Source organism: Corvus kubaryi, unplaced genomic scaffold (genome assembly GCF_017639235.1).
Source record: "Corvus kubaryi isolate FWS band 111438036 unplaced genomic scaffold, C.kubaryi_AGA036_p1.0 37354, whole genome shotgun sequence".
In the NCBI taxonomy this organism is placed as follows: domain Eukaryota; kingdom Metazoa; phylum Chordata; class Aves; order Passeriformes; family Corvidae; genus Corvus; species Corvus kubaryi.
Genome location: NW_024581116.1, coordinates 3899074 through 3926549, shown reverse-complemented (window position 1 = coordinate 3926549; position 27476 = coordinate 3899074). Strand labels below are relative to the sequence as shown.

Genomic DNA, 27476 nt, shown 5'->3' with positions numbered 1-27476 from the left:
GGATGCTGTTGCAAGAGACTTCAGCTGGAGACCCACCCTCAAGCACAGGCATTCTGAAAAGCAGTGGGAGGGGTGCACAGATCCTGAGTTCAAAACAACCATATAAACACAGCAAAACAGTATCTCAGCCTAAATGAAACACCTGTGGTAAAAGCAGGAAGAGTATTCTCAAAAACTATTTTCAAAGCAAATTTCAGTTCCTGCACAGTTAAGAGGGTTTGGGGAGGATTTGCTCATACACCAGTAAATGAAAAGGTATTGGTCATGCAGCAGCTGCTAGATTTATTATGGGGAGAATAAGACACAGAGATCAGCATACAGAGAGAGAGCTTCTTCACAAAGGAAAGTGTTTTGTTTTTTTTTTCTAGTACCCACAGAAACAAAAGCTTTGCTGATGTTTTCTGCTGGTTTTAGTAGACTGACCCCAAATCTGTGTTAACCTGTCTCAATCCATCCATACAGAGAAAAGGAAAAAAGACAATTTGTTTTGCTACATGTACAATCACACGGAAAAAGAATGTAAGAAGGAGAAAGAGGTTGTGGCATATTGCAAGTTTATCAACCACATCGGACAGGGAGTCGACAGTGAACATATGAGACTACACTTGATACCTGGTAAGAAAAAAAGTAACTGTTTATAGCTGTTCTATAGGACATACCAATATCTTTGTTAAATCTGGTGCCACAAATTCATCACCAGTGACATCTAACAGGAACAGCTTTTGTTATCCAAGAACTTTTGTCTCCTTTTCTGACGGGAAATTTTTACACACAGAGGAAAATATCAGTTTTGATGTAATTAAAAAAAAAAAAAATAGACAAGATGCTTTGTCTTTGCTGTATTTGAGAGTGGTCCCAGTATGTTCCAAAGCAGCAATATTTTAGTCATCTACTGTTCCTATTTCGCACCACCGAGCTTCCTCCCCTGTGTTGAAATGTGGTCATGCAGCTCCCAGCTTGCAACAATTTAGCAAGGATCAAAGATTGTGGTGCCTCAGGAAGAAGTAATCTGGCTCAGGAGGGCAGCTGTGAGAGAGCATTTCCTCTTTGAACACAAGAAGGGCAAGGTGAGGTGCTGCAGAGACCAGGGCAGCTTCCAGTCAGCTCCGCAGGGAATGTTTGGTAATTAGAATTCAGCATTGCTAAATCCAGCTTTGATATTTAGTTCTGACAAGACTTTGGATATTTCAACTCTTTTTTTTCTAAATTGGAAAGGAAGAAATGTTGAACATCCCCCTAATGCAGAAATTCTGGTTTTTCCACAGCAGTGGTGCCTACAGCTGAATCAGTGTATCTGCCAGATTTCACTCTCTTAGGCAATAAATATGCAGTGTCTGCATATTAATTACTTTAATCACTTTAATCAGAAGATACTTACTGATATGACTAAGCCAATCAAAGACAATTAGCAACACTCACTGTTCATCAAAAATGTGTTGAGGCCTCACTAGCAAGGTCTTAATGAATTTCCTGTTAGTGCTACAGCAGTGTTGAGTACCTTAGCAGAATAAACTTTGTAGGAATTATTGTTCACTTAATGGTCAATATAATCCCACTCCAGATCTGTCTAACCCTGTAATCTGACAGATAAATCTAAATCTTTGGGTACTGGTTTGTTGATTTGATTCAGTACTCAAAAACCAAAGCTTTATTAGATTTCCTTTTTAATTTCCTGATTCATAAAAATTGGGAATGTGAGACATCCTGAAAGGTCATAATTAATGAAGACAGCAAGCTGAAATCCTAATTTAAAGATCTTTGAACAGGTCCCAAGTTTTCTGGGGGCAATTTATTCATCTCCCTTCTTCTTATTTTCTACCTCTGTCTCCTCTCTGTACAGGTAAGAAAGTTTCCTGCTCAGACAGATTGGGCACTGGAACAGAAAGGGCCACATTAATAAAGCCATGCTGCGATGTAAAAAATCCAAAAGGTTTTACCAGAGGCAATACAACTTACCAGTGCATCAATAGCTCATGGAGGGTTGTGAGGAATGACTGCCTGTCTGGACCAATAAATGACCTGCTGAGCAGTGCTGAGGTAACACTGATGGGTTTTTTAGAGGTTGGGCTGGGGAGGTGGGGGGGAAGATGGAGCAAAAATGTTGGTTGCATGATTTTTGCTTATCATAATGTAAAACATATGAAGCATTAAAAAGTTTCTTTTAAAAGGTATGAAGAATGTTTGGCTCTATCTACATCAGCCAGTGAAAGAGCCAAGGTCCCCTCCTGGGGCCCAGAGGGCCTGAGGCACTGCATGGATAATGTCCATACACATGAATGCTTTGTCTCCCAGGCAAGGTGACCTTGTCCATGGCATCCATAAGGAGCAATTGCTGGCCTGGAGCATTCCCTGAGCTGTGCTCAGGCACAAGCCCAGAGCATGTTACAGAGCACACCAACAGTGAGGCCATAGGAACAGCTCCAGGCCACTGCCCAACCTCATCCCCAGACCCTTCCTACAGTGCCCACCCCGCTGGCCACTACATTTGACAGATGGGTGCCAGGCCTTGGTTTTCAGCCTTAGTATCCCCCCACAGTTCTCTTCCCACCCACAAACCATTCAGAGTCACCTTTCTCTCAGTGAGGTTAGAGAATTTCACACATGTGATGTGCTGTTATCTTCTGTTCCAGTCCTTGGTCAACAGCCCTGAGGCAAAAGCACAACTACCTTCCTACCTTGCACAGCTCAAGGAACAGACAGGAAAGGAGCTAACCACGATAAGCAATTCTTCAGCAAACCTAGGCGCCATCGTTACCATCCTGGATATGATCTCCTCTATCCCAGCAGAGGCAGAGGAGCTCACTATTCAGGTAAAGTTCTATTTTAAGTCTTATCTACACCTACCAAGCCCTTTGGCCCCTTTTGTCACAGGGGATGATGTTCTCCCTGAAGAAGTTTCACACTTACTTAGGATCAGGATCAGGAAAGTGTTAAGGGAATGAGATAAAGTGACAGCAAAGATACAGAGGAGTTTATGAAAACTCAAAATTATGAGGACAAGGAGCCTATGCATGAAAGAGAAGCTGCTGTAAGCTTAGCAACTAGAAATATTCTAGGAACACATGCATTCTCAGACAGGAGAGGACAAGGAATGACGGATGAAAAACTGGACATGAGCCAGCAATGTGCTCTTGCAGCCCAGATACCCAACCATGTCCTAGGCTGCTTAACAAGGAGTGTGACCAGCAGGTTGAGGGAGGTGATTCTGTCCCTCTACTCTGCTCTGGTGAGATTCCACCTGGAGCACCGCATCCAGCTCTGGGGTTCCCAGGGCAAGAAAGATGTGGACATGCTGGAATGGGTCCAAAGGAGGGCCACAGAAATGATCAGAGGGCTGGAGCAGGTCCACTATGAGGAGAGGCTGAGACAGTTGGGGTTGTCCAGCCTTGAGAAGAGAAGGCTTGGGGAAGACCTTATTGCTGCTTTTCAATACTTAAAAGGGGCTTATAAGAAGATTTTTTATCAGGCCCTGTAGTGACAGGACAAGGGATGATGGTTTAAACTGAAAGAGGGTAGGTTTAGATTATGTATTAGGAATAAATTGTTTACTGTGAGGGTAGTGAGGCACTGGAATAGATTTACCAGAGAAGCTGTGGATGCCCCAAGCCCTGGAAGTGTCCAGGATCAAGCTGGATGTCCCTGCCCTGGAAGGGAGGTTGGATTGGATGACCTTTAAGTGTCAAAACCATTCTGTGATTCTATGATTCCATGAGTAGAAGTAGGAATAGAAAAAAAAGGTTGAAATAGAAATAGGAAGAGTAAATTTCAGGAACCATGATCAAGCAAGGAAAATACATTGGTTGTAACAACAAATGAGTAACAAAAGAAACCTTAGAAATAATTGGAAACCTTGATTGTGAGGTCCAGAGGAAACACACTGCTCTTCTAAACAGAAAAGTGCAAAAAGGCTTGGTAATTTTAGATAGAGAGCCCTACATGAGACACCAAGAAATCAAAGACAGCACGAATGCTGAGAAAGAATGGAAAGAAAGCTGGAGATGCAAAAATACTAAATAATGTGTAAAAAAATAGTCACACAGCTCTGCTTTTGGAAACCTTAACTTGCAAACAGAGTATGCAGAGGGTTAACAACAGAAGACTTCACATGGATTGAGCAAAATATGAAAATACTAGGCTTTTTCAAAAGGCACTTTTAGGACCATGCATAAATTACCATCAGAAACAACAATTAATTGTATGGGGTTTCAGTAACTGCATTATTCTGTTGTTGTTCCAGAATTTCCTATCCACAGTGGACTTAGTTGTTAATGATTCCACAACTGAAGCTTGGAAAAACCTGAGCAAAGAGAACACACAACAAAGTTCTTTGTTACTGCAGTCAGTAGAAAATTTTTCCCGGCGCCTCCAACCAGTTAATAACACCATTCCTTCTGTCTCTGCAAACACCATTCAGCTCCAAGGGACAGTTGTCAAGGAAAATAACAACACAGATTATAACAAGGACTTCCGCAGTGCAGAAAACCTCACAGTCAACGTGCTTATCAGTGGCACTGAAATCCAGACTCTAACCCAAAATTCAACAATTGTCAGTGTGATGTACTCAAAACTTGGATGTATTTTGCCTCAGAATAGGTTCGAATATATGAACGGTTTATTGATAACAACAACTTTGAGCAACAACAGAAGCCAGAAGTTCGATGTTAATATGACATTTGCAAAGAAAAACTTGTCTCTAAAGATGCCTAAGTGTGTCTTTTGGAACTTCACACTCAACAATCACAGGGGGGACTGGGATACTAGTGGCTGCACAACCACAGAGTCAGGAAATTATGTCATTTGCTCGTGCAATCACTTGACATCATTCTCCATCCTGATGTCTCCTGACAGATCCTCCGAGGTAAGCTTTGAAGCTTATATTTCCTATGTTGGCCTGGCCATTTCAATTGTGAGCTTGGTGGTCTGCATTATAATTGAATCCTTGGTCTGGAAGTACGTGACAAACAACACAACCTCCTACATGCGCCACGTCTGTATTCTCAACATTGCTACATCCCTGCTGATTGCTGACGTTTGGTTCATTGTCACTGCCTCCATTGATCAAAACCAGCAGAGGAGCAGAGACATCTGTATCATGGCCACCTTCTTCATCCATTTTTTCTACCTGTGTGTCTTTTTCTGGATGCTGAGCCTGGGCCTCATCCTTTTCTACAGACTGGTGTTCATCTTACACAACACGAGTAAGACTGCTCAGAAGGCGGTGGCATTCTGCCTGGGATACGTGTGCCCCTTTGTCATTGCAGTCACCACCATTGCTGTCACCCTGCCAAAGAACAATTACACGAGAAAGGATGTCTGCTGGCTCAACTGGAAGGACAGCAAAGCTCTCCTGGCCTTTGTCATACCTGCCTTAATCATTGTGGCCATGAACTTGTTCATCGCTGCAGTTGTTATAATAAAAATACTGAGGCCAACTATTGGGGATAGGTCAAGTGGGCAGGAGAGGAAATCTCTGTTTCAAATTGGCAAAAGTGTGGCTATCCTGACACCACTGTTAGGCCTCACATGGGGTTTTGGCCTTGCCACCATCATCAAAAACAGTCATCGAGCTTTCCACATCGTCTTTGCTCTGCTCAACACTTTCCAGGTGAGTTACACATAGTTTTATTTCCTCTGTTATGATTTAACATAGAAACATTATTGCAGTGCTGTGCTTGGCAGGGCATAAAAACAGCAGGGGAAAGTTCAGATTTGCTTTACATATCCTTATTCCAAAAGGGCTCTTTGGGAAACCCATTCCAGGAGTTCAGCAGTATTTCATATTCTCAACTGCCTTAACAGATGTGCCTTATAGATAAAGCTGGCCTAAAGAGAACTCCCTACTTTGTCAGTAGTTTTGGGATCAACTTCATTGCCGAATACCAGGAAAACAGTTCTGTTATGTTCAGGTAGGCAAACTTGAGCATCCCAGTTCTCATTCATAGTGCACCTGGAGGCACTGTGTTATGCTTTTGTGGGTTCAAGTATAAACAACATGAAAGTCACCAGGATCAGCTGAGCAGTACTAATGATAAAGGCAGGAACTGACAAAAATACACACTATTGAGCGTTTTCAGTCAGTATGACTTTTACAACTTATTTAGGTGGCCAGAACGATCCCAATACAAGGAGATTTCTTAAGGACAAAACAGTTATGTGTACTCTCTCTCTTTAAAGAGAATTGTTACAAATTGCCATTGTTAAGAATGACATCAAAACTGTGTTCCTCAAACCAAACTCACTGGCCTTTTTCTTGGAAGCTGCTAGTTTTCCTGGAGAGCATAGGTAGGACATGTCTTCCATTCACAAACATTCCTTCTTCCAAGTACATTTAGTGCTACCAAACTGTGTCACTTTGTAGACCACATAAACACGAAATTGAAATAAACCAGGCCTGGAGAACTGCCAAATCAACAGTCCACTATGTGATATGTGAAAATGGCCTCTATCAAAAAGTTCAGAGTTTAAATAATACCATGGACAATGTTTGAGATAATTATGAGATATTGCAATTAAAGGTTGGTATCATCAAAATGCATATAATTATCTGTCTCCTAGGGATTTTTCATTTTGGTGTTTGGGACTCTCTGGGACAAGAAGGTAAGGATTCAAACTATTTCTTACATTATGTCAAAATATTGTTGGAATTTGAACAGAATTTCTGTATTTACTGATTGATTAATTTTTTAAACAAATAGATACAAGAAGCCCTGTTGAAGAGGAATTCATCATCCAAATGGAGTTCACAGCAATCAAAGGTTAGAACCTTGACCTAAGAATGTATTTCAGTTACTACTGAGTAGTCTAATGTTCTCCAGTGCACTTTATATTCTGCATTATTTATTAGAACAAGTCAGAGAAGACACTCACAACATAAATATGATATATCCCCTTTTTCAAAGTTCATTATTTCAACTGTAATTGGTAAAAAAATGAGAAGGAGGTTAGTGAACATTTGCTTTAAATTCCACAAAAAATAAACTAGAAAATATAACTGATACTTTTAGTTAGAAAACAGAAAATTTCTTTGGCACTATTATTTATTCACAACCTCAGAGAAATGCAATGGAGGCCTCTCAAGGAATTATTATTTCAACTTATATTTCTGCATTTATAACACCTTCCCAAAAAATGCCAGGATGTGTAAGAACCTTAGAATGGTTTGGGTTGCAAGGGACCTTTAAGATCTAGTACCAACACCCACCTCCCCTTCTTCCTGAGCTGCCAATGGTGCTGGCATCACCCTTATATGGCAATAAAGCTTGATTTTATGTTGGTATCTGAACAGAGTTTATTCAGAAGAGCCTGTACAGGTGTTGCTAAAGAACTAGGAAGCCGACTTAAAAGCAAGGATAATTAAGAAGATGAGAACATTGGCTCAAAGGAATTAAGGAGTCCCTTAGACTTGAACTGTCAGTTCAGAAGAGCAGCATTGGATCAAATCACTCCAGTTTCCACAGGAATTGCTGAAGCTGGAATGTACCCTCAGGGATCATCTTGCACCACACTCCCATCAGAGCATGGCCAGCTAGAGCTCAGAGCTGTGTCCAGTTGGGGTTTGAGTAGCTCCAAGAATGGATACAACACAGTCTCTATGTGCAGCCTTTTCCTGTGTTTGACCACCTTCACAGTGAAAAAGTTTCATCTTAAGTGGGATTTCCTGTATTTCTATTTGTTCTCAATGCCTCTTGTCCTTCCACTGGGCACCAAGGAGAAAAGTCTGGCTCTGGCTTTACTCTGTCCTGGTCAGATAGACCCCAGCATGTCCTGGCATTTGATTTGTTCCTCCCCAGGGACAGGAGGACTTTGCACTTCCCTTTGCCAAACTTCATAAGATTCCATTTCTCCAGCCTGCTGAGGTCTGAGAATGAGCAAATAAAGCAATATCAAAGTCTTTCATTAAGCTTTTTATTTGTGATTCATTTACCTTCTTTCTCTACCACCTTATGATATAGATGACAATACACAACACTGCCTAATTACCCCCACCAGAGTACAACTAACAAATGAAGAAGGACTGAACAGAAAAAGATGTGTTTTCCATACCTTTTTTTAACACATCTTTGGAAGAATCCCGTTAAATTCTCAAACCACTCCAGAACTGAAAAAACCCTTCATTTTAGCAGCAGTAGGTGCCTTCCTTCCTTTGCATCTGGACTGCAGAGAGTTGTGTTCCAGTGCCCTCTACCGTGCCAAATTAAACTTGCCTCGGATTATCTCAGGCTGCTGGCTGTCAAGAACAATCCCCATTCACATAAAATCTTAGCTTTTCTGGCTACTTTAATGGCCGTACTGCCACAGATAAGAGACCAGGACCCGTTACTGCCTGTTAGAACAGACTGGAGCCTAAGCCATCTTCCCTGGCCAACAGTTAGAGACAAGCAATTTGTGCCATGTAGTTTCTTTTAAAGTTGATCTCCTTCATCACCACCATAAACATGCAAATGTGTGAACATTTGTGAGGTATCGTGTGATACCTCACGAACATCTGACTTGGCCTTCTGTGGATTGTTTCCTCATACTACTGAAACAAAGTTTATTGGAACCTTTTTGGTTTTTCTCCCTAAATTTGGGCTACAAAGAAAGTTCTTTTGACAAAAAGCAATTTTCTCTCTTATAGTCATCCTCCCTGATCCTGGTGACGCCAATGCTTGCTATGAGCTACCCATTTTCAAGAACCTTTAACAACTTATGTGGGAAAACAGGTATGTGACACTAGATCTCCCTTACTGAAGCACAAACAAGGTTTTGCCTTCATTCTTGCTCTCAGAGTCTGTCTGTCCTGATATCCATCAATTTGTCTCTCCATGCATCCACAGATGGTTTTTAATCTTCTAATTTAAAGGAACTGCAATGAGTCTAATTGTAGCCTAATCCTAGCAGCACAATTGTCTATCTCTAAAACAATTATTGGATGTTTCACCAATTCTAAACCCCATTAACCGAACTTTGTTTTGAGCTTAATGGCACAGTTCATCCATTATTCATGTACTCTTCACCACCTTGGAGCTGTATTTCTTCAAAGGTTCTCTGGCTGTCATTTTGTGAACGTCACCATTTCAGTTAAGACTTCCTCTTGCAAAAAGCATTTCTGGAAATAACATTTAATTTCTAAGTGTCCAATCTTTGTATCTAAACATTGTTCAGAGAAGATAGTGACACCTGGGTCTTAGTTTAGGCCCTCGTGGCCACAAGAGGGAGGGTGCTGGGATTCATCTCAGGAGCTTGTGGATGTGTTGTGTTCTGGATGTGTGCCCATGCTCCAGGAGAAGCACTAAGTGCCTTCATTTGTGTGAGAAAATCATTGTCCTGTGGCACAATTGGCTGTTCAAGCTGACACATCCTGGCTGTGTCACCAAACACAGAGAGTTCTGTGGTTGCTGGTATTGCTATAATCCAGGTAGTGCCAGAGCTGCAGGGCAAGGCAGAGCCACCTCAGCCACCAGCACAGGTGTGACTGTCCTTACTTTGCAGTGCCAGCATGTTCCAGACTCTCTGGCCTTGTCTAACCCCTGTGCTTTGTTTTGCAGGAAAATACAGAGTATCTTCTTCAGAGCCATCCACTTCTTCCACTGAAAATACTTCCAAGGCATATTCCTTGCTTAACTGAAGCACTGCCATTGCTAAATTGTGTGAGTCTGAAAGGACCTCTTCCAAGACACACACAAAAAGTACCTGGGAGTCACCAGGAAGCAGACTGCTTCGTTTTGACTGAACTGTGCCTTGGTGCATTCTTCTGGAATAATCATTTCTGGTTAATGTGTAAGGCAGGGAAGCTGAGAGGTGGAATTTCACAAGGTCTGCCAATCCCAGAAGAGATGATGAGGATTTGAAGGCCTTCAAGTGCAAGAAAGGACCGAGAAAGGGAGTGAAGAATTCTCAGCCCTCAAGTGGGTGCTTAGCACTATGCAGTACTGAGCCATGAATTGCAGTGCTTCACACAGTTGTTGTCCAGCAGATTTGGTATTTCTCCTATCAACTCTGTGAGTGATCCCAAAGGCCTGTGTAGATACACAAGTACCTCACAGCTTCTCTCCTGCCCTCATATTAGAGTCTAGAAAGGCCATAGTAGTCTCCACTTTCTATTTAAGACTTTCTGGAACCAAAAATTTCTAAATGAGAAGGCCCATTTCAGATCTTCACTTTTGACTTACATAAAATGAAGACCATGATGATTCCTCCGTGGTCTTCTTTCAGATGGAAAGACTGAAAGCTCCATGTGGCACTTTTTTGAAGAAAAGGAAGCTTTATGCCCTTAACAACATTTTTCTTTCCCTTGATATCTAATGTGGTAAGACAGAGATGGTTTCTGCTGTCTGCCACAGAGGGGACTGCATTTATTTAATGCATAGTAGTGTTCAGAATACAAGGAGTGCCTTGTGTAAAGTCTGTATGTTTGGGTCTTCTCTCAGAGGAGAAACACACTTGGAGGACTCAGAGAATAAACTCTGTAGTGAATATAAATCACCACATGACAGGCAGGATGAATGGTTTTATATAAATTATTGCTCTAACGCTACATTTGTGGAACCAGTTATTTCAAGGCTGTACACCTTTAAAGGAGGGATTCCTGTCTTGAGAAGAACCTGAAAAGTATTTATAATGCACACAAATGTTACAAAATTTAATGTACAATATAGTAGATGGAATCATGAAGATTTAGATTTGAGGCCAATATCAAATACTGCAGTCAGATGGTACAGCCCCGTTTGATTGTCAGGAAATCAGGCCTGTGTTCGCCAATGGTGAACCTGTTCCTGGAACTTTGGAGTGAATCAGGATGAGAAACTGTTCCCTACAGTTAGAAGCACTTATGATGGTTTGGTATGGGCAAGGTGGGGATGACTGAAGACAATAATCAAGCATCAATTAAATATGGTATTTATATGAAAGCAATTGGGTTTTTCTTCAAGATGTAGATATAATGCTAGAACTAGAACACACTTCAAGATGAAAATCCAGAATGCCTTTGAACTGCATGCCCAGTGGAAACTTGAAAATCCCACCTTCACGCATTATTTCAATCAAATCTTGTTTCTGTGCAGCCATTTGGTTTAACTCACTCTGGAAATAGTGTGTGCAATAATGAACATCCTCTCCTGCTGAGTGAGAACAGGCTTTACATGGACTGTAAAGTATAAGTGCCTGCACAGTCCCAGTTCCACCACACCGTGTCCCTGCAGGCATTTCATCCCTGAGGTTTCACCACACTTCCCAGTTTAGCTGAGCCTGGCTCTTGACTGCCTGTGCATGAGAAATCAGGATGTGATACCAAGCTGCCTGGCACCAAAGGGCCATCTTTGGGGGATCTTCAAAGACAAAGTCCTTGCCAGCGTAACGAAAGCCATGACAATTCACCAACGAGAAGCAGCTGAGAAATTACCTGTGCCAGTCTAAAGACTTGGGGTCAAGCTTCACTTGAATACAGACACAGATAAAGATAAAATGGGAGAGAAGAAAAGGGAATACTGAATGGGACAAGAAGGGGAAACACATAGCAACAAACGTCCTGTACCCCTTCCCCCCACTCTCAGCAGCAAGAACCAAGTCTTTGTCATAGGCAGTGTGAGCAGTGGGCTCACTAATAGTTTTCTCCCTTCATGAGTCTGGTATTTTGGGTTGTTACCTCAATTCTTCCCTTTACTCTGATCCAACTCCCTTTATTCACCTTCCCTTCTTGAAGTAAAGGCTGTCACAGGGCTCATTTCCTGATGATTCCTGTCACTCATGTACCTCCCTTCCCTGGACAGCTGTCCCTCTGCCATGGCTGTGGCCCTGCCTGGACTATAAATAAACCAGTGTGGGGATCAAATAGAAGTTGCAGGGCTTTTTCCATTTGCAGCTTGGCTGGAGTAATCCCTCTAAACAATGGTTTCAGGAGAAGGTCCTGGTTGACCCTGGTTCAGCACTGCTGCATGCATCGCCCAAATCATTGAGCCCATGGTGTCCCCAGGGTCAGGTGAGCCAGGGTAGCCAAGAAGGAGCCTGTCCACAGCTGTCCCTGAAAGGGATGGCCACCAGCCCTCACTGAAACTCCTGTGTGACTGCAGGTCTGCACCTGCCAGCCATGCTGCAAAAGATGAGGTGTCTTGTTAACAACAAAGAAAATATCTGCCCAGCAGAACCATCTAGTTCCAGTCCCAGCCTTGGACAAGGAAACAACCATACAAGAGTTGCCCTGCTGTGATGCTCTGAAGGGAGCCAGACCATCAAACAGGGCCCAAATGCACCCAGGACCACTTGGTGGGACATCCCCCGTGTCTGGAAGCCACGACAGGTTCTCCTGGCAGAGAAGAGTCAGTGTGTGGTTTGGCAGAGTGGAGACTTGGGCTCTGTCTACACGAGCAAACAGAACGTTGGAGCCTACACATGTGTTTGGAGTGCATGGTGACAACTTACATTCTTATTCTTGGTGTCCACCAAAATCATGTGCAGGGTAGCACTTGGCTGGGGTTTGCCGGGATCCTCCCTGCCTTAGTTTCTATCTCACACATTGACGAGAAAGCTGCACCATGTAATTTTATTCAACTTTATGGATCTCCTGTCTTTCATTGCATAACCCTAAGTGATTTATGAGATTGTCAACTTGGGTGGGAAACTCACTTGATCCAAGGGGGAAACCTCTAATCCAGATAGCAGAAAGTAATCAGATCTGTAATTCCCTATCACCTGTGAGATCCAGGCAGTAAGGTGTGTTGCAGGAAAAGCTGATATAAGTGTTTGTTTTGATTTTATTTCAAAGGCAAAGAATAATAGGGACAGAGTATTAACTTGGTGATAATGCCTTAATTAAATGGATGGTTTGTCCCGACAGGACTGCCGTGATCAGCAGAATGGATCTAAGTAGGAATCAGCTCCCTGTGTACAACCTACTGCCATAAGAGTGCATTTTCCCTTGGCTGCCATCCCTTGTACCTGATAAGTACAAGGGCAGCATCACCTTCTGTGATTATTTACCATTTGTATTCTGAACTCCTGCAGAGACAAAGAAACTGCTTTCCCAGGAAACCTGGATATCAGAGCTTCAAGTGTGGAAACTGTTAGAGCCCTTGAAAGCAGAGATCTTAGGACATATAGATGAATTTCTTTCTGATATCTGCAGTTAAGTTCGAGGATGTCAACACCTTATCCAGCACACTGTAGTACCACAGACCCAGTCTTCATCTTCACACACTCCTCGACTTGTGAGATTATGGTTTCCAAAGACATGTGAACTTAATGGCAACATGAGAGATTCTACCCTATGATAATTGATACTCTGCTCCAATTCCATCCAGAGCCTGTTGAAATTATGGGAGTTTTATAGTTGCTTTAAAAACCCCCTTCATTAGGCTCAGAGAATAGCTGTACACTTGAGTCTTTGAAAACCTTATGTGATGAAACCCTCTAGAAAGACAGCTAACTTTAATGTGGATGTATTTCCCTGCTAGAGCACTGGCCAAAACCATGGAATAGTAGTTTATGAAATCTGTGTAATAGCTAATTAGTGTAAGAAAACCAGCACAGCCCCAGGGAAAGTGAGTGATGATGTACTGACTTACATAAATATCTGTACCCTTTAGAATTCTTGAGCAATTTTTGTAGGAACATTTCCAGAATCTTAATACATGTGTTTTGGTTTGACTTTTACTAGTGATTTGAGAGGTTTTGCCAGTTATTTAATCTGAGTTTGAACTGTGGCTGAGAGTAAATGCATAGGCTCTCAGCACTGCTGCTTGCTATGGGATGAAGAAACAAAACTTTCAAAAAACATACAAGAAAGGCAGTGTATGAATTTTCATCAGACAGAAGCTCTACATGACACACTTTAACTGCCACATCCCTCAGAAAAAACCAGACTGCTGCCAAGCTGTTGACAGAGCTTTTAATCCATATGATGACTGGTTTTCTACTATTTGTATTCATCATTTTTCACTGAAACCCGGTATCTTATGAACTATGGAAAAACAGCAGGCTGAGATTTGTCCCCCCTGCAGTTTTTTATCTTCTAGCCATCATGGAAATGAGGATGATAGATAAGACAATAGTTCCAGCAATTCCACCAATCACCATTCCCAGGATGTTCCCGTGGACCTGCCTTGACTGACATCTCTCACCTGTGAAGAAGAAGGCTTGTCCTGATGGGCACCTGGGAAAACAAAGCACAGGTTCAGTGGATCAGCAGCCTTGTCATGCCCTCACCCCAAGCTCCTCACATTCATTATCCCAGATGAGCTGTTCCCATTGGAGGGATTCACATCACAACGTTCCCACCTTGTGTGGAGGCTATTTACACACCCTGGCAGCACCACAGAATGGGGCTTCTTTGCTTTATGCAAAGAAACCTGCCCTCCTGGCTGCTGGTAGGAACCAGTCACTGTGCTAAAGTGTTTTGTTTCTCCCTTTCCTTGAAGACCTGGTGGCTTAGACCTCTGAGATCTGTAGCTCTGAATACTTTTTAGCTGCATTGCTTGAAGAAGAAGGCCAGGGCAAGGAGGGAGGAGGTGTGTGGTACCTGCAGCTTGCTTTTCCGTTCACATTCACACAGACTCCATCATTCTGACAAGGGTTTGGGTCACATGGGTCTGGCAGATAAGGCAGCTGGTCTTGGACAGGCTCCATGTCATGGGCTGCTCTCTTCTGCCTTTCAAGAACAAGGCCTTCTGTGAGGGCAGATTGCACACGTTGAACAGGAACTTCAGTTTTATCGAGGTGAATTATATCTTTTAAAAAAAGGAAAAAGACATCAGAATCAGTGAGTGATACTATGCGTAGTGTGCCTCATATCAGGGGCTCACAGGGTGCTTTGTGGACCAGAGGGTGCTCCTTGTCCATTTTCCCTTCACAGAGCTCTTGCTGTACCACAACAAGTTCTGTGTATTTAAAGCACAAGACAGAAAATAAGACTGAAATTACAGAAACAAGTTAGGTAAATCTGTGATGTTCTGTACTTTGAAAAATTATGCCAAGTGAGGCCATCCTACTTGGAAATAAACACAGTGGGGATAGCCTTTAGTATGTTCAGTGCTTAGAAATGGACATAGCTACTGGTCAGGGTGCCTAAGGGTGTCTAAGAAGTTAGCATTTCAAAACTCACTGCCATTTAGATCCCCCTGAACTCACAATCACTTTAGTCAACCTCACCCACCTGACATTAGGTAACAGAAATGCTTTTTAAAGCATTAATCAACTTTTTAAAGTTGATTCCCAGTAGAAGAGATGTTGGAGACAGGTGGCAAGAGTTATTTGAATGTATGAAAATAGAAAGAATCACCTGTTTTGTAAGGAGAATCAGGAAAAGGGTCCTTACCATTAAATTCTGCAAAAATAATCAGGTCATCATTTTTCAGGAAGCTTCTCTGTCTCATCTGTCTGTGGGATATGAAGTTACTCCACCCCCAGGCTACACTTCTGTTGCAATTGCACGACTCATCATATCTTCCAGCAATTGATGGTTTATCCCATATTATAGCTCCATTATCTGCAAAGAGAAAATGAGCACCACAATGTCGTGCAGTTCAAAGTACTACATGACTGCTTTCTGCATTACAGTGTTAAAGGGGATTTATGCTGTAAAATCAAGTTTAGACCTGAAATCCCCAAACAAATCCCAGAGGACTGACCAACTAAAGGTTCCAGGTGATCTTCAGGTATGGTCTGCGTGAGGATTCTTAGTCTATGTGAGACCACTGAAATTCCACAACTCCTCTTTCATTGAGAACTAACCAAACACAAATTGCCTCCTCATTGTCACCAGCTAAGAGTTTCCTCCTGAGTAAGGATGCTCCCCCACCAGTTTGCAAGTACCTATGGGTTAGAATTTAGCAGATTTTGGTCATTCCTATGATTTTATTGAACATATTCATACTTAGAGTTTAAAAGCTCCTACTGAAAAAGTATGTACTTAACTTCCACTAGAAAAAGTAGAAAGTGATGAAGATTCATGTATAGTACTTTATTCTGTAACAGACTCCATTTGTCCTATAATTATTTCTGTCATAGAATCAGAGAATAGTTTGGGTTGGAAGGGACCTTAAAGATCATCTCATTCCAACCCCTGCCATGGGCAGGGACACCTTCCACTAGACAAGGTTGCTCCAAGCCCCATCCAGCCTGGCCTTGGACACTTCCAAGGATGGGACATCCACATTTTCTCTGGGCAGCTGGTTCCAGTGCCCAGCCATCCTCACAGAAAAGAATTTCTTCCTAATATCTATTCTAAACCTACTCTCTTTCAGTTTGAAGACAATTCCCTTTTGTCCCGGCACTCCATGCTTTTGTAAATTGTCTCTCTCCATTTTTCCTGCAGGCTCCCTTCAGGTACTGGAAGGGAGTTAGGTCACCCTGATTGTTCAGCCTTCTCTTCTCCAGGCTGAACGATTTTGAATTAACACATCCATGAGAAAGGGTGAATGTTGTGCATTCAGACCATGTAGGTTGAGGTTCACTGAGTATGTTGAAGTTGACTGAACCTCCAAAGTGCAGGTTCAAATTTTTGTTGCTTTACTAACAGAATACTGCACCCTGCTGGCATTCCACCAACCTGTGATGATATGTCACCTATCACAATGGACAATCCACAGGTAGAATGGGAATTTCCTGCTCTCAGGAGAATTCTACATTTAGAATCATACTCAGATATCCCAGGGGTTGTTCATAATAACACCAACCTTGTATGTGTCACTTTTCATGTTATACAATCTTCCACAGGCAGGAATTCTGAGTCACACACTGGCAAGTTGTACACAGGAAAGTTTCCCAAACTGGGAAATATGTCCAAAGTTTCTCAGCTCTGAGTCCTACACTCAGTTCTCTTACTCTGATTCCTTGGCTCTCGCTGCCAACATTCCTCCAGGCAGGCACCTCTTACCTGAGTTAATGTGGTCTTTGCTTGTGGTGAAGCTTTTGCTCGAGGACATCCTTTTCAGGACATCGGGGTCCTGATCCAGCACGGTGAGCGTGGCCTGTCGGTTCAGAGCTGGCCACTCCAGAACTGCGTCGTTCTCTCCACTGCACAGGTGGAAGGCAACACGAGCATAGCTGCTGTTCTGGTAGTTCGGCAACACGCTGATGCCAAATCCATAACCCTCAGGGCTGTAAAAACGGGGGCTTTCAATAACACTGATGGATGAGTTCTCAAGGATTTTGCTGAAGTTGTGAATGACCCACACAGCTGTGGGACAGGGGGTCTCTGTCAGAGTGATATCATCAATAGCAATCCCACCCGATGAAGAGCTGGGGTTGCCCTTCAGTCCTTGGAAGAGGTAACGGAACTTCTTCTGAGCGTTGAGGGTTACATGGGCAATTTTCCAGTTGGAGTCACTGTCCGCTGTGATAAAAGGAAAGCAAAACATTGCTATCAGTGTGATTAGAGATATTATGAAGCAACTTGCCCCTAGCCATCCATCCCAGCTGCACTTTTAGACAACTGGACCTCTCACAGAGTCCTGAAGGGCAGAGATCTTAAGTTGATGTTGTTACTATAATATATCCACACTGTTTTGTTATCTAAATGCTTTGGAGATGTTGTACAAAGAACTCTTCACACATTAGGGAATGACAGTCTCTACTAGAAAGGGCAACATGCTAAGAGCTAAGACAAAAAGGAGGGTGGGAATCAAGTGTTAGAATTAGTTTTTTCTAACACTTTTCCAGGGAATTATCCCTCCCTGCAAGCTGCTGCAGCCTGATGTAGGCAGATTATGACAGGTCTTGTGCTTTGACAACATAAAACACATGGAGCCTCAGTGGCTGAGTTTGTCCTATTTAGCAAATCACCTAAAGGGGAATCCAGTTCACATTTCCAAAACTGCATATGTTTTTATATTTCCAACTATCTAAAAATCAGTCTGCAGTATTGACTGCAGAGGAGCACAGGTATTTACATCTGAACAGCACACTCTTAGATCATATAACAGCCAGTGGAGACAGTCAGTTGGTCTCAGCATGGCTTGGGGTCCCTCTTAATCACCAAGTGTAACACAGTTTTAGGGATGTTGTGACTTCTGCTGTGAAGCACCAAATTTACAATATTACAACCCACAGTTCCTCATGTAATACCAAAATTCTTAGCTGTATTGCAATGTATTCTGGCAACTTCGGGAAAATCTTTTGGTTTCTGAGACAGTCTTCTGCATTCATGGGAACAGTAAGACAACTCCTCCCCTCTACCCAAATATTCATCTTATTTCCAGAATTACCTTGAAAGGTTTGAATTTTCCTCATCTTGCGAATGTTCCCAGTGCCATCATCCTCTTTAAGCCAGATGATCAGCTTGTCAGAAGGGCTTCCTGTGGTCCTATAGAAGAACTGGAGGCACTGCTGAGTTCTCTTTGGATAAAGGATTCTGGACTCTAGGATTGCCACCTCATCTGCCTGGCCAGAGCTGGTGCTGAAGAACATGAAGTAGCCAGCATCTGGGAAGAAAGGGTAGACTGTCACTCCCTGTTTACACATTTCCTGCAAAGCTGCATAGTGTAAATTCATCATTTCAACTGCACTTTTTTAGTAAGCAGAAGAGTAGTACTTAATGTGAATAGTAAAGGAAATAGCATGTGGTAACCATCCAAGACAGACTGGGATAAAAACAGGAGTAGTAGTTCAGCACATACATGGAAGTCACTGCTGTCAGCTCCTGTCAGTTTTGCATTAGTTGCTCTAATTGGAAATTGGATTCCTCAGGAGTGTCAGAGATACATGAAACAGAGGATTCAGTGCTGACCACAAGCAATTAGTAGATAAATTTTAAAATTTGATTTATACTGAAGATAATCTAAAAATGAGATCTTAGAGATCACATGCTATATTGCCTTGTAAAGAGTTAGATAATTTCTTATCAGCAATAAAGATGATAAAAAGGGGTTGGACACAAATTTAGCACTGTCCTGACCTTGAACATGCAGAAGGTCTTTTTAAACAGCTTTCCCAAACACTTCAAAACTCAATTACTCATCTTAAGAAAATTATTTAAGAATTCCTGCTCCTCTAGTTTAATTGTCCATTAACATTTTTGAAGTGTTCTTTACTTTAGTTTTGAAGTGTCTACTTTTATCCTTATATTTACAAGGATTCACCATTTGCACACATCATATCTTGGTATCACATGAAGTTGTCATGTCTTATCTGTATGGTATTGTGTCGCTTTTTAGTTATTCAATTTAGTCAAAGATTAAATTAATAAGTTAAATTTTTTTAGCTGTTGTGTGAAAGTGCCATGGACTCCTGTCCAAGATAACATATCGTAGAATCACAGACTGGTTTAGGTTGGAAAGAGCCTTAAAGATCATGTTGTTCCAACAGTTACACCTGCATAAAGGCAGTGCAGCTTCCTGCATGGTTAGTGAAGGGTTTTGAGCTATTTATTAGGTTCTCTCTAATCTGTCAGGGGAAGGATCTCCATTCCCTTCCACATGGTAGCAATGTTTTGAACTCATGTCCACAGAAGCCTTGCTAGAGATTGCTCTATGCAATGTATGACACTTGACCATCAGCTAAACTTATTTTAAATGTGAGTGTATTAAATCCAAGTATGATCACAAGTGAGAAGCAGCGCTGTGAGCCTGTTGTTGAAATTGTTGTGGTAACAAACCCCCAAATGATCTAGACTACGTGTCCTTTTTGATAAGAAAGTCAAAGGCAACAGTAAGTATCCATGGCAATTAGAATATGGCCCTGGCAGACTTCACCAGACCCCCTAAATGTTAAGCTGTACTTTCCCTCCTTCCGTTTAGCCAGCAGTAAGTCAAAAACCCAGAATACCAAAGCTGTCTGGGCAAAATAGGATCCAACTATGTGAGAAACTTAGAATTTGCCCCCACTTGAGATGATTCTGATTGCAGAACCACTTCTCAAAAAACATCAAAATTCCTGATAGTGTCAATGACCCTTTGGAGGTGCCAAAAGGAGAGACACTCCCTACTCATGCAATTCATTTCTACACTTTGGAGATCCTCAGAGGCACCCACCCCTCTCCATTAACTCTTCAAATAACATTGATACTTATTTTGTACTGAGTCACTGGATTTTAAAGCCTAAGTGCACATTAAGTGCTCAGTTCAGGCAGACTGGATTTTACCTGATAAACAACTCATTTAAATTATTTTCTCCAGTTACAATTGTACTGTATGGGGTGAGAGAGAGGAGAGAAAGAATTAAGAATCAGCTGAGGGTTAGAAACATGTATTTCTAGAAAATATCAGGTGGTTTTCTTGAGTTATATTGTATTCTTGGGCCTGATCCACAACTACCAGCATTATAAAAGGTTGGAGATCTGTTCTTTCCAGTGGGTGGGTCACTTGAGGGGAATAAGCTACTCCAGAGTACAGCAAGTCGAAGAGTTACAAAGGACAAGTGAATGTGCTTTAGGTCAGGATTCCTTCCCCCTGTACTGAGGCAAAATTTACCACAGAAGTCACTTTTATCTTGAAAGTGTGTTGCAGTTTATCCTGTCTAAACAATGAGAAATTAGGCTTTTGCTTTTCAGAACTGCCGGTTGGGACTTCATCTTTATTCTCAGCTGTAAACTAGCACCCTGTGACTGTGACTGGGGCTCACTGCTCTGTTTTTGAGAATGTCTTCCTTTGAAAAATGATGAAATTACCACATGAAAATAAAAAGTATCCCTGAACTCCTATCATAAAATCTTTGCAACTTTCTTCTACTTCCAGAACTAGAACTCCACAAGCTTAACTTCCCATTTGCATTGCAAACACAACATTTATGAGTGGCTGCAAGTGCTGTTTGATTCTTATCATGAGGTAACATAACTCTTATACAGACTTTGGAAGTTGAAGTAAATGATTTCCCAGGTTATATTTAAAAGACCCCTAGTTAAGATTGTTCTTTGTCCCCCTTGATCTTGCTAGTGTGGACAACATTCCACTAAACTGAAAAAGTTTAGTGAGAGTGGGAGTGCAAGCACTGTACAGAGTCTTTAACAACTTCTCTGAACCTGTCATTGTAATCAGCCCTGGAGAAAACCCAGCTCAGAAAGTGTCCCATTCCTTTGTTTTACCTCTGCAGCGCCCAGAAAGTGTGTGGTCCTCCTGCCCTGTCACGCTGCTCTGTTGGTGGACCCAGTTCTGGTCATGGTTGGTGCCCTGGATCATACCACAGATGTTCTCAAACTCAAAAGAACACTGGTCCAAAAAGGTGTGAGTTGAAGCTGAAAAAAAATAACACACATGGTCACCTCAGAGTAGTAGCTCATTAAAATTTCTGCTCTAATTTTGGTGGGGTTTGTTTACAGCAGTATAACCATCCTGTAGAGAAGACAACCCTCACGCTAGGGGATGTGAGCCCAATGACTCAGAGGAGGAAACGTTGGATTCCTGGAGGGATTCCCTGGATAAAGACAACCACCTTTGACCTCTTTGGAGAAGGTTAAAGAGCCCCACGTGGCAGTGACTGTCTTTGTGCCTGTTTGCCAGCCTTGGTGTATGTAACCATTCCTCAGCTGAAGTTATTGTTCTTCACAGCAGTTCCCTGATTGATAAACTTGAGCTCTGTCCTTCCACTCTAAGCAAAGTCCACCCTGTTACCTTAAGCTGGTTCAGCTGAGTTTGCCTGCAAGGTGATGCTTCTCCTGGCAGCACTGAGGGGACAATAACTTTTCAGTAACAACCATGATCAGTGATACCATCTTCAACCAGCTCAGCAAACACCTAGACAGTGCGGGATTGTAGAACTAGCCAATCTCAGGAGCAAAATAATCTGATTAAGACCAAATGTCAGTAAAAGAGGACAAAGTGCAGTTGCATTCACCTTAAAAAAGCACAACAAGGCTGCCCGCACACCACAGGCAGTACACAACCACAGGTCTGAACTCCTGGGAGCAGCATGGAAGAAAAAGTGTGAATGGTTTGACTTGCCTTGACTAATTTTTACAAAAATAATGAGAGTGAGAAGAGCTAAAAACGGATGAGAAGGGAATAAACTGTTTGTGTTTATCTGCACACCACACAGCCTGTCCCATGCCTCCTGAAGCACATTTGAGAAGAGTTTTTGTTATTTTAGAGATGTAAGGAAGGTGGACCAGCCTGGCTCAAGTATAACCAAATAAATAGTTTGCCATGGTTAAATTCTGACTTACTGCAGTTGTACATGCGATTCAGTCTTTCCAGGTCAATGGCACTGAGGTCTAGACGTTGTCCAATTATGTCATCAAATGCTGGTATCTTTGCTGTAATTGTGGGGACACTTTCATTTTTGTTAAATGAAAGTGGTTCATAGTGCATCAATGATTCGTAGTCGTAGGGGGTGTTCAGATCAGTGATGTAGCTATCATTGTACTTCACAAAATTGTGCTCTTTGCCTGGTAAAAGAACAGAAAAGTGCTTCATTTTTAGAGAAAATTGAAAGGAAATGGCATTAGCACATCCCCTTGGATACAGTTTTCTAAGGCACAAATTATATACCCAAAAGCAATTACTTCGCAACAAAATATTGAAACTTAGATTTGTGTTTGTCATTTGGACAACAAAGCAGTGCCTTTTGATTGCAGCTCTGTGCTCTCACAGGTGACTTCAGTAAATTCAAAAACAAATACCAATGAGCTGTAAAGAATGGTATATATAGGAGGTTAGATTACAATTAATAGGAATGGTTTAACAGTAATGATCCTGAAGGATTAAGGATTAATATACTCCATTCCAGAATCTGTGAACATTGATGCAAACATTTCCCAGGATATTAGATCATATATAGAGAAGGAGAGGTCCTGAAACTCATAAAGGAGATAAATATGACAACCCTGGAGTGTCTTCAGGTTCTGTTCTCCTTTAGGTAAAGAATGCCCTAGCAATCTCTGGGGGAAAAAAAGGTATTTTTACCCTAGATTTATAATATTGGTATTTCTACTGAAATGGCCCTTGGAAACACATTCCTCATGGTTTCTTGGTGAAGTAATTTGCCCTTAGAGAAAGTTTTTCATTATGAAGGTGTCTGCTAGGGCAAAGAGAGGGAGCCATTTCACAGGCTTTGGTATAAAAGTAAAAAGATCTTGCCAGCATTTCTGACTGCAAATAATGTTTTCAGAATATTTGGCATTCTTTTTCAAAGATAAAACATCACATGACTGTGCTGTTGGGTAATTACAGTTTCTCTGTATAACAACTTCCCTGCCCTTCTGCAAATCACAAAGGTCTTCAGTTCAAGGCTTGAGGTTATATAAGAGCTTGGAATTGTTTTCTTACAGATGCTTGAATTGCACCTTTTATCAAAAATAAAATTTAAAAAAACCCTCCCCTAGCCACTCCTTTTCAAACAAATCATTGTTGTGTAAATACATAATCAGATCTCACAGAGGACTACAGAAGAAACTGCCTAGGCACCAGGGGGACTGTGAAGATTTTGCTGAAACTCATAAAGCCACTGAATCTGATAATACTAAACCTGAAAGCAAAAACCTACAGAGACACGCTGGGCAGGAGAGAAATATTTCATATTTCCCATCTGATCTAATAATTTTGAGGTTTTTTTCATGGCAAAGTGAATATTTCCAGTTTCAGGAAAGCCTGAATCTCTGAATATAAAAACCTTTCAGATTTTGAAAGGATCTTTGCTTAAAGAAGAGCCACCTCAAATCTCACCATCTAAGTTTACAATTTGCATGACATGGTAAGAGGAAACAGATTCAGAGAGATGGGAAGTGATTTGTTTAAAATAAGAGAGCAGATCAATCCTGGAGCCAAGGGGAAATAAAAGTCCTGATTTCCAAGCAGGGCCTCTATCTTCTGGCCTTAGACAATCTCTGGCTTTTGACCAGAGAAGAGGTACCAAAATTTCTTGATTTACTGTGGTCTCAGGTTTTCCCTACTGTTTCTAAAATTCTATCTTTAGAAAGGTCTTAAAATCTAGAAGTGCAAATAGGATATTGACAAATCTGCACTTTGCAAATTCTTACTTGAATGTTAAAACCCACCTGCAATAATTTCGTCCCACCAGATATTCACGTAGTCATCCCGGTCCATCCTCGACTGCTCGTGGTAAAATCCTAAAGCGTGCAGGATCTCATGTTCCACAATAGCTCTGTAGTCACACCCTGACCCAATTGAGAGGTTCTGTCCAGTCTGCAGGTCCCCCACCATGGACCAACACCTGAGAAAGAGGGAGAGCTTACTCCCTGTTCTCTGTATTTAACTTCTCAATCTGCTCACTGGATTTAAAGTACAATCATAAATGTTCTTAATATTAAAGGAGTCACATAAATCATTATTTAAATGCTGACCACATGCCATAATTCTCTAAAAATATGCTACTCTGAAAGCAGACTTACCCCCAGAAACTATCACTTCATTACTTATCCTCTGTGTCAGAGAAGCTCACCCTGCATTTTTGAAAAGCCACAGAAGTTTAGTCCTGCATCAGCTTCCATTTTGCCAAGAAACATAAAACATACATGGAAACAGTAAATTCATCAAAACAGGCTGAGCTTTTTTGCAATAACTTGGGCTAGAGAAAAAACTCAGGAGTATTTAGAATAGCAACATTTGGTCCTTTTTAAGAACAACCATGCCTTGCATTGGCCAGAGGTGTGAAAATACATTTCCAGTATTAAGATCTTCAACACTGACTTGTCAAAAATTATGGAGCTTGTAAACTTGTATGACAAGTGTCATAGGACACTCAAGGAAGAGCTGAAGGCAGAAACATGAACTTCTGGGAAAATAAGAAATATTCACAGCTGATATAGTGATAAGATTTTTGTGCTTTTCTTCACTTTCTTTCAAAACATACTTAGTTGTAGGAAATAAAATAAATCCTTTCAGTTCTTAAAAACTTGAATTTCTGTCTATAACACCCTTTCAGATTTTGAGAGACTAGTCATTAAAGAAGAGCCATTCCAAACCAACAGATATATTACAATAAACTCTCTTTCCATCACTTTTTTTTTTTTTTGTCTGTCTTACAAAAATTTCCAAACTTGAATTCTAGCTATTCACATTCACTTTCCTGGTAAGTTAAAAGGATGTACGTGGGGCTCTTCACTGAAATGGAAAACAACCCTAGATGGAAAACTGGAAGCAGTTGATGAAAACTCAGAGATGCTGGGATTCACCTTCAGAGCTCATCCTGTAAATAACAGTCAGCAGAGGGAGGCAGCTGCTTGCAAGCTCTTTGTCTGAGAATGCAAAATGAGTTGTTTTCCTGGTGGCCTCTTTTTCTCTGCTGACAGCAAACCTTTAGACTGCTGAAGTCAAATGGAATGGGTTCCCAGCTGATTCTACATTGCAAAACTAAACAGAATTTGATATTACCCTTACCCATCTTGTTTGCTAAAAAAAATGTAGGTTCTTTCTCCTTCATATGGCTTGAAATCAACGCAGGACTTCAGGCGGAACATTTCAAATGCCTGGAGAATTACTCCTTTGGCATTCAGGTCTGGAAAACAAGGAAAGAACCTTTAATACACTGCAGTTTGTTCACCTTGGAGACGTAAGATATGTACAGATTCACACATGGAACCAAAGGAAAAATGATTGAAAAGAAATTATTGAATTTGATTAAGTTGTGGTTTGCTATGTTAGCTGTAGAAGGAAAATAATTTTGATATAAACAAGACTACAATAAATAGTTATTAGTAACATTTTTAGTGTGAGAGAAACAGTTCTGGAAAAGGCAATTTTTTTATCACAGGGACTGCAGTACAAATAAGGATTGGAGATAAAATCTGAATAAAGTGTCTCCTTTACCTAGGTCATCACCCAGAATATAGGGAATAGGGAACTTCCATCTGTAGGTCTCACTTCTTAAGGCATTTCGCTGGTTTTTCTGAAAAGGGAATTAACAGCTGGTGATGCATCTACTGCAGGGAGCTAAGCTGATTTGTAGCAAAAATACAATTAGGACAAGCAACAGAAAGGTTTTAATTACTTACAGGGAGCAATATATCGCCCTGAAAGAGGTCCAGTCCAGCAGCTGAAATGCAATTTAATCAAGGATAGTGTCAATGAAACATCAAATGTATTTCATTTCATAAACCATATTGAACATACTTATACAAGGTTAATGTCCTTGGGCAGCCACAGAAAATAAGTAAGGACCAGCCTCTATACACTGAAATATAGGCAATAATAAAAGTAACAGCAGTTTCTAGTTTCTACTCAGTTTTACTTCTTGGCAATGTTTGCCTTTGTGGTGGCACTATTATCCATGGTCACCTTTGATAATCTCTGCTTGCTCTCTGGTAGTGACAAGAGTCACACAGTGGGACAGTGCTCAATAAACATCTAAGTTTTTTTCCATGTTTGTAAAACTTTATAAAAATCATATAGAGATGGGCAGAAAATGCTGGTGGGACTCCAGAGTCCTTCCAAATCATACAGTGTTTTTCTGCCTTAGCACCATGGGTCTGTGCAAATTTCAGAAAGGAAAGACATCTGCATCCCTTGTTTACACAGGGTTCCAGTCCTGGATAGATTCAGGTGTCACAGAGAGAGGAAGGTAATTCAGAGCTCACTTGATTATAATTCTCTTGAATTATATTCTCTCTCATGAGCTACCTGACCATCAGTCTCCTTTACAATACTGAAAATTCAGCATTATGCTCACAACTCTTCAGGCCTCATGAGAATTTAGGCATGAACTCACCCAAGTTGATCTGGGGAATGTCTTTGAATATCTCACCAGCTCCAGAATCTGCAAGACAGTCAAAACATACAGTGTTCGGATGTGGTGGCACACAGCAAGTAGAAGGAAATGCTTCAAAACTCAAACCAGCTCACACAGCACTTACCAGCTTCATTGGAGACATGTCCCACCTGGAAGAGAATGGAATACAACCAGTATAAGGTATGCCTCTAGACTGAGAGGAGCCTGTAGAAATCAGGTTTTACTTACAGAGACTGGAGAACCATAGACAGAACATAGAAGAAGTGTCAGGCAGAGTGGGAAGATGCTGGAGCCCATTTTTGCAGTGGGAACAGAAGCTGGTCCCTCTTATCTCTGGCAATATATAGGGCATGTTGCTGAGCTTTCCATGGAGCATCAGCCAACCAGCATCGGACTTTCCACCTTTGAAGCATTATTATAACAGTCAGATTTCCCCCTGGATGGCACCTGATGGCATTGCTCTTATCAACTACCTAAGTCCACTTGGAGGAACATTGCAGAGAGGAATGTGGTAACTTCATGTCTTCAGTGCAGCTGGTGAAAGACCCACCCAGACTTCACATAACAGGTTCTCCATCTGGCCCAAAGTTGCTGACTCCTTCTCCTGTGTTTGTTATCTGTCAGCATTATGATCTTGACTGCACAGGAGAAAAGCCACACTCTCAAGCAGAATTATTCCAGGTTTATAGCAGTCCAGCGCCATTAGAATTTGGCGCAGTGCTGCTTTCAATTAATAATTAACATCACATTGTAAAGATTAGAAGTAAGAGAGGTATGATTATGAATGCTGTGACAGTGTTTTCCCTCAGCTGATCCCATCCCAGAACTGATGCTCCATGCACAACCTGCCACTCTCTGCCTCCAGAAGTGGTCACTTGTATCAGTAATCC

General features: G+C 41.5%; 2 protein-coding genes across 7 annotated transcripts in view; one reads left to right on the top strand and one right to left on the bottom strand.

The window, feature by feature from the left end:
• The window catches only part of ADGRF5 (adhesion G protein-coupled receptor F5), a 48357-nt gene extending 37468 nt beyond the window's left edge, over positions 1-10889 (top strand). For 5 of the 6 annotated variants that reach the window (XM_042032831.1, XM_042032828.1, XM_042032833.1 and 2 more), the window contains 8 exons: positions 463-615; positions 1841-2037; positions 2631-2810; positions 4238-5605; positions 6556-6597; positions 6696-6755; positions 8618-8702; positions 9528-10889. In XM_042032831.1, coding sequence (XP_041888765.1) covers positions 463-615; positions 1841-2037; positions 2631-2810; positions 4238-5605; positions 6556-6597; positions 6696-6755; positions 8618-8702; positions 9528-9607 — 2165 coding nt within the window. In that variant the 3' untranslated portion in view covers positions 9608-10889. Of the gene's footprint in view, positions 1-462; positions 616-1840; positions 2038-2630; positions 2811-4237; positions 5606-6555; positions 6598-6695; positions 6756-7285; positions 8561-8617; positions 8703-9527 lie in introns of those variants that run through there. The other variant, XM_042032832.1, reaches the window with a different exon arrangement.
• A 2958-nt stretch (positions 10890-13847) lies between these two features.
• Positions 13848-26897, bottom strand: MEP1A (meprin A subunit alpha). The gene is made up of 14 exons (XM_042032834.1): positions 26815-26897; positions 26711-26735; positions 26566-26613; positions 25853-25893; positions 25668-25746; positions 25239-25356; positions 23897-24072; positions 22067-22288; positions 20990-21139; positions 18177-18392; positions 16847-17305; positions 15287-15457; positions 14492-14699; positions 13848-14125 (listed from the first exon to the last, which is right to left on the bottom strand). The coding sequence occupies exons 1-14, from the start codon at positions 26881-26883 to the stop codon at positions 13978-13980; spliced, it is 2130 nt and encodes a 709-aa protein (XP_041888768.1). The 5' UTR covers positions 26884-26897; the 3' UTR covers positions 13848-13977.
• Between the last annotated feature and the right edge of the window lie 579 nt (positions 26898-27476).

Bases quoted from the DNA above. Each gene is read 5' to 3' on its own strand.
- MEP1A (XM_042032834.1), bottom strand. From the start codon at position 26,883: ATGGGCTCCAGCATCTTCCCACTCTGCCTGACACTTCTTCTATGTTCT. The intron at 25,747-25,852 runs GTAAGTAATTAA...TTCCCTTTTCAG, and splicing joins AGGGCGATATATTGCTCCCT to AAAAACCAGCGAAATGCCTT. The intron at 15,458-16,846 runs GTAAGAGGTGCC...TTCTCTTTGCAG, and splicing joins CAAAGACCACATTAACTCAG to ATAATGGAGCTATAATATGG.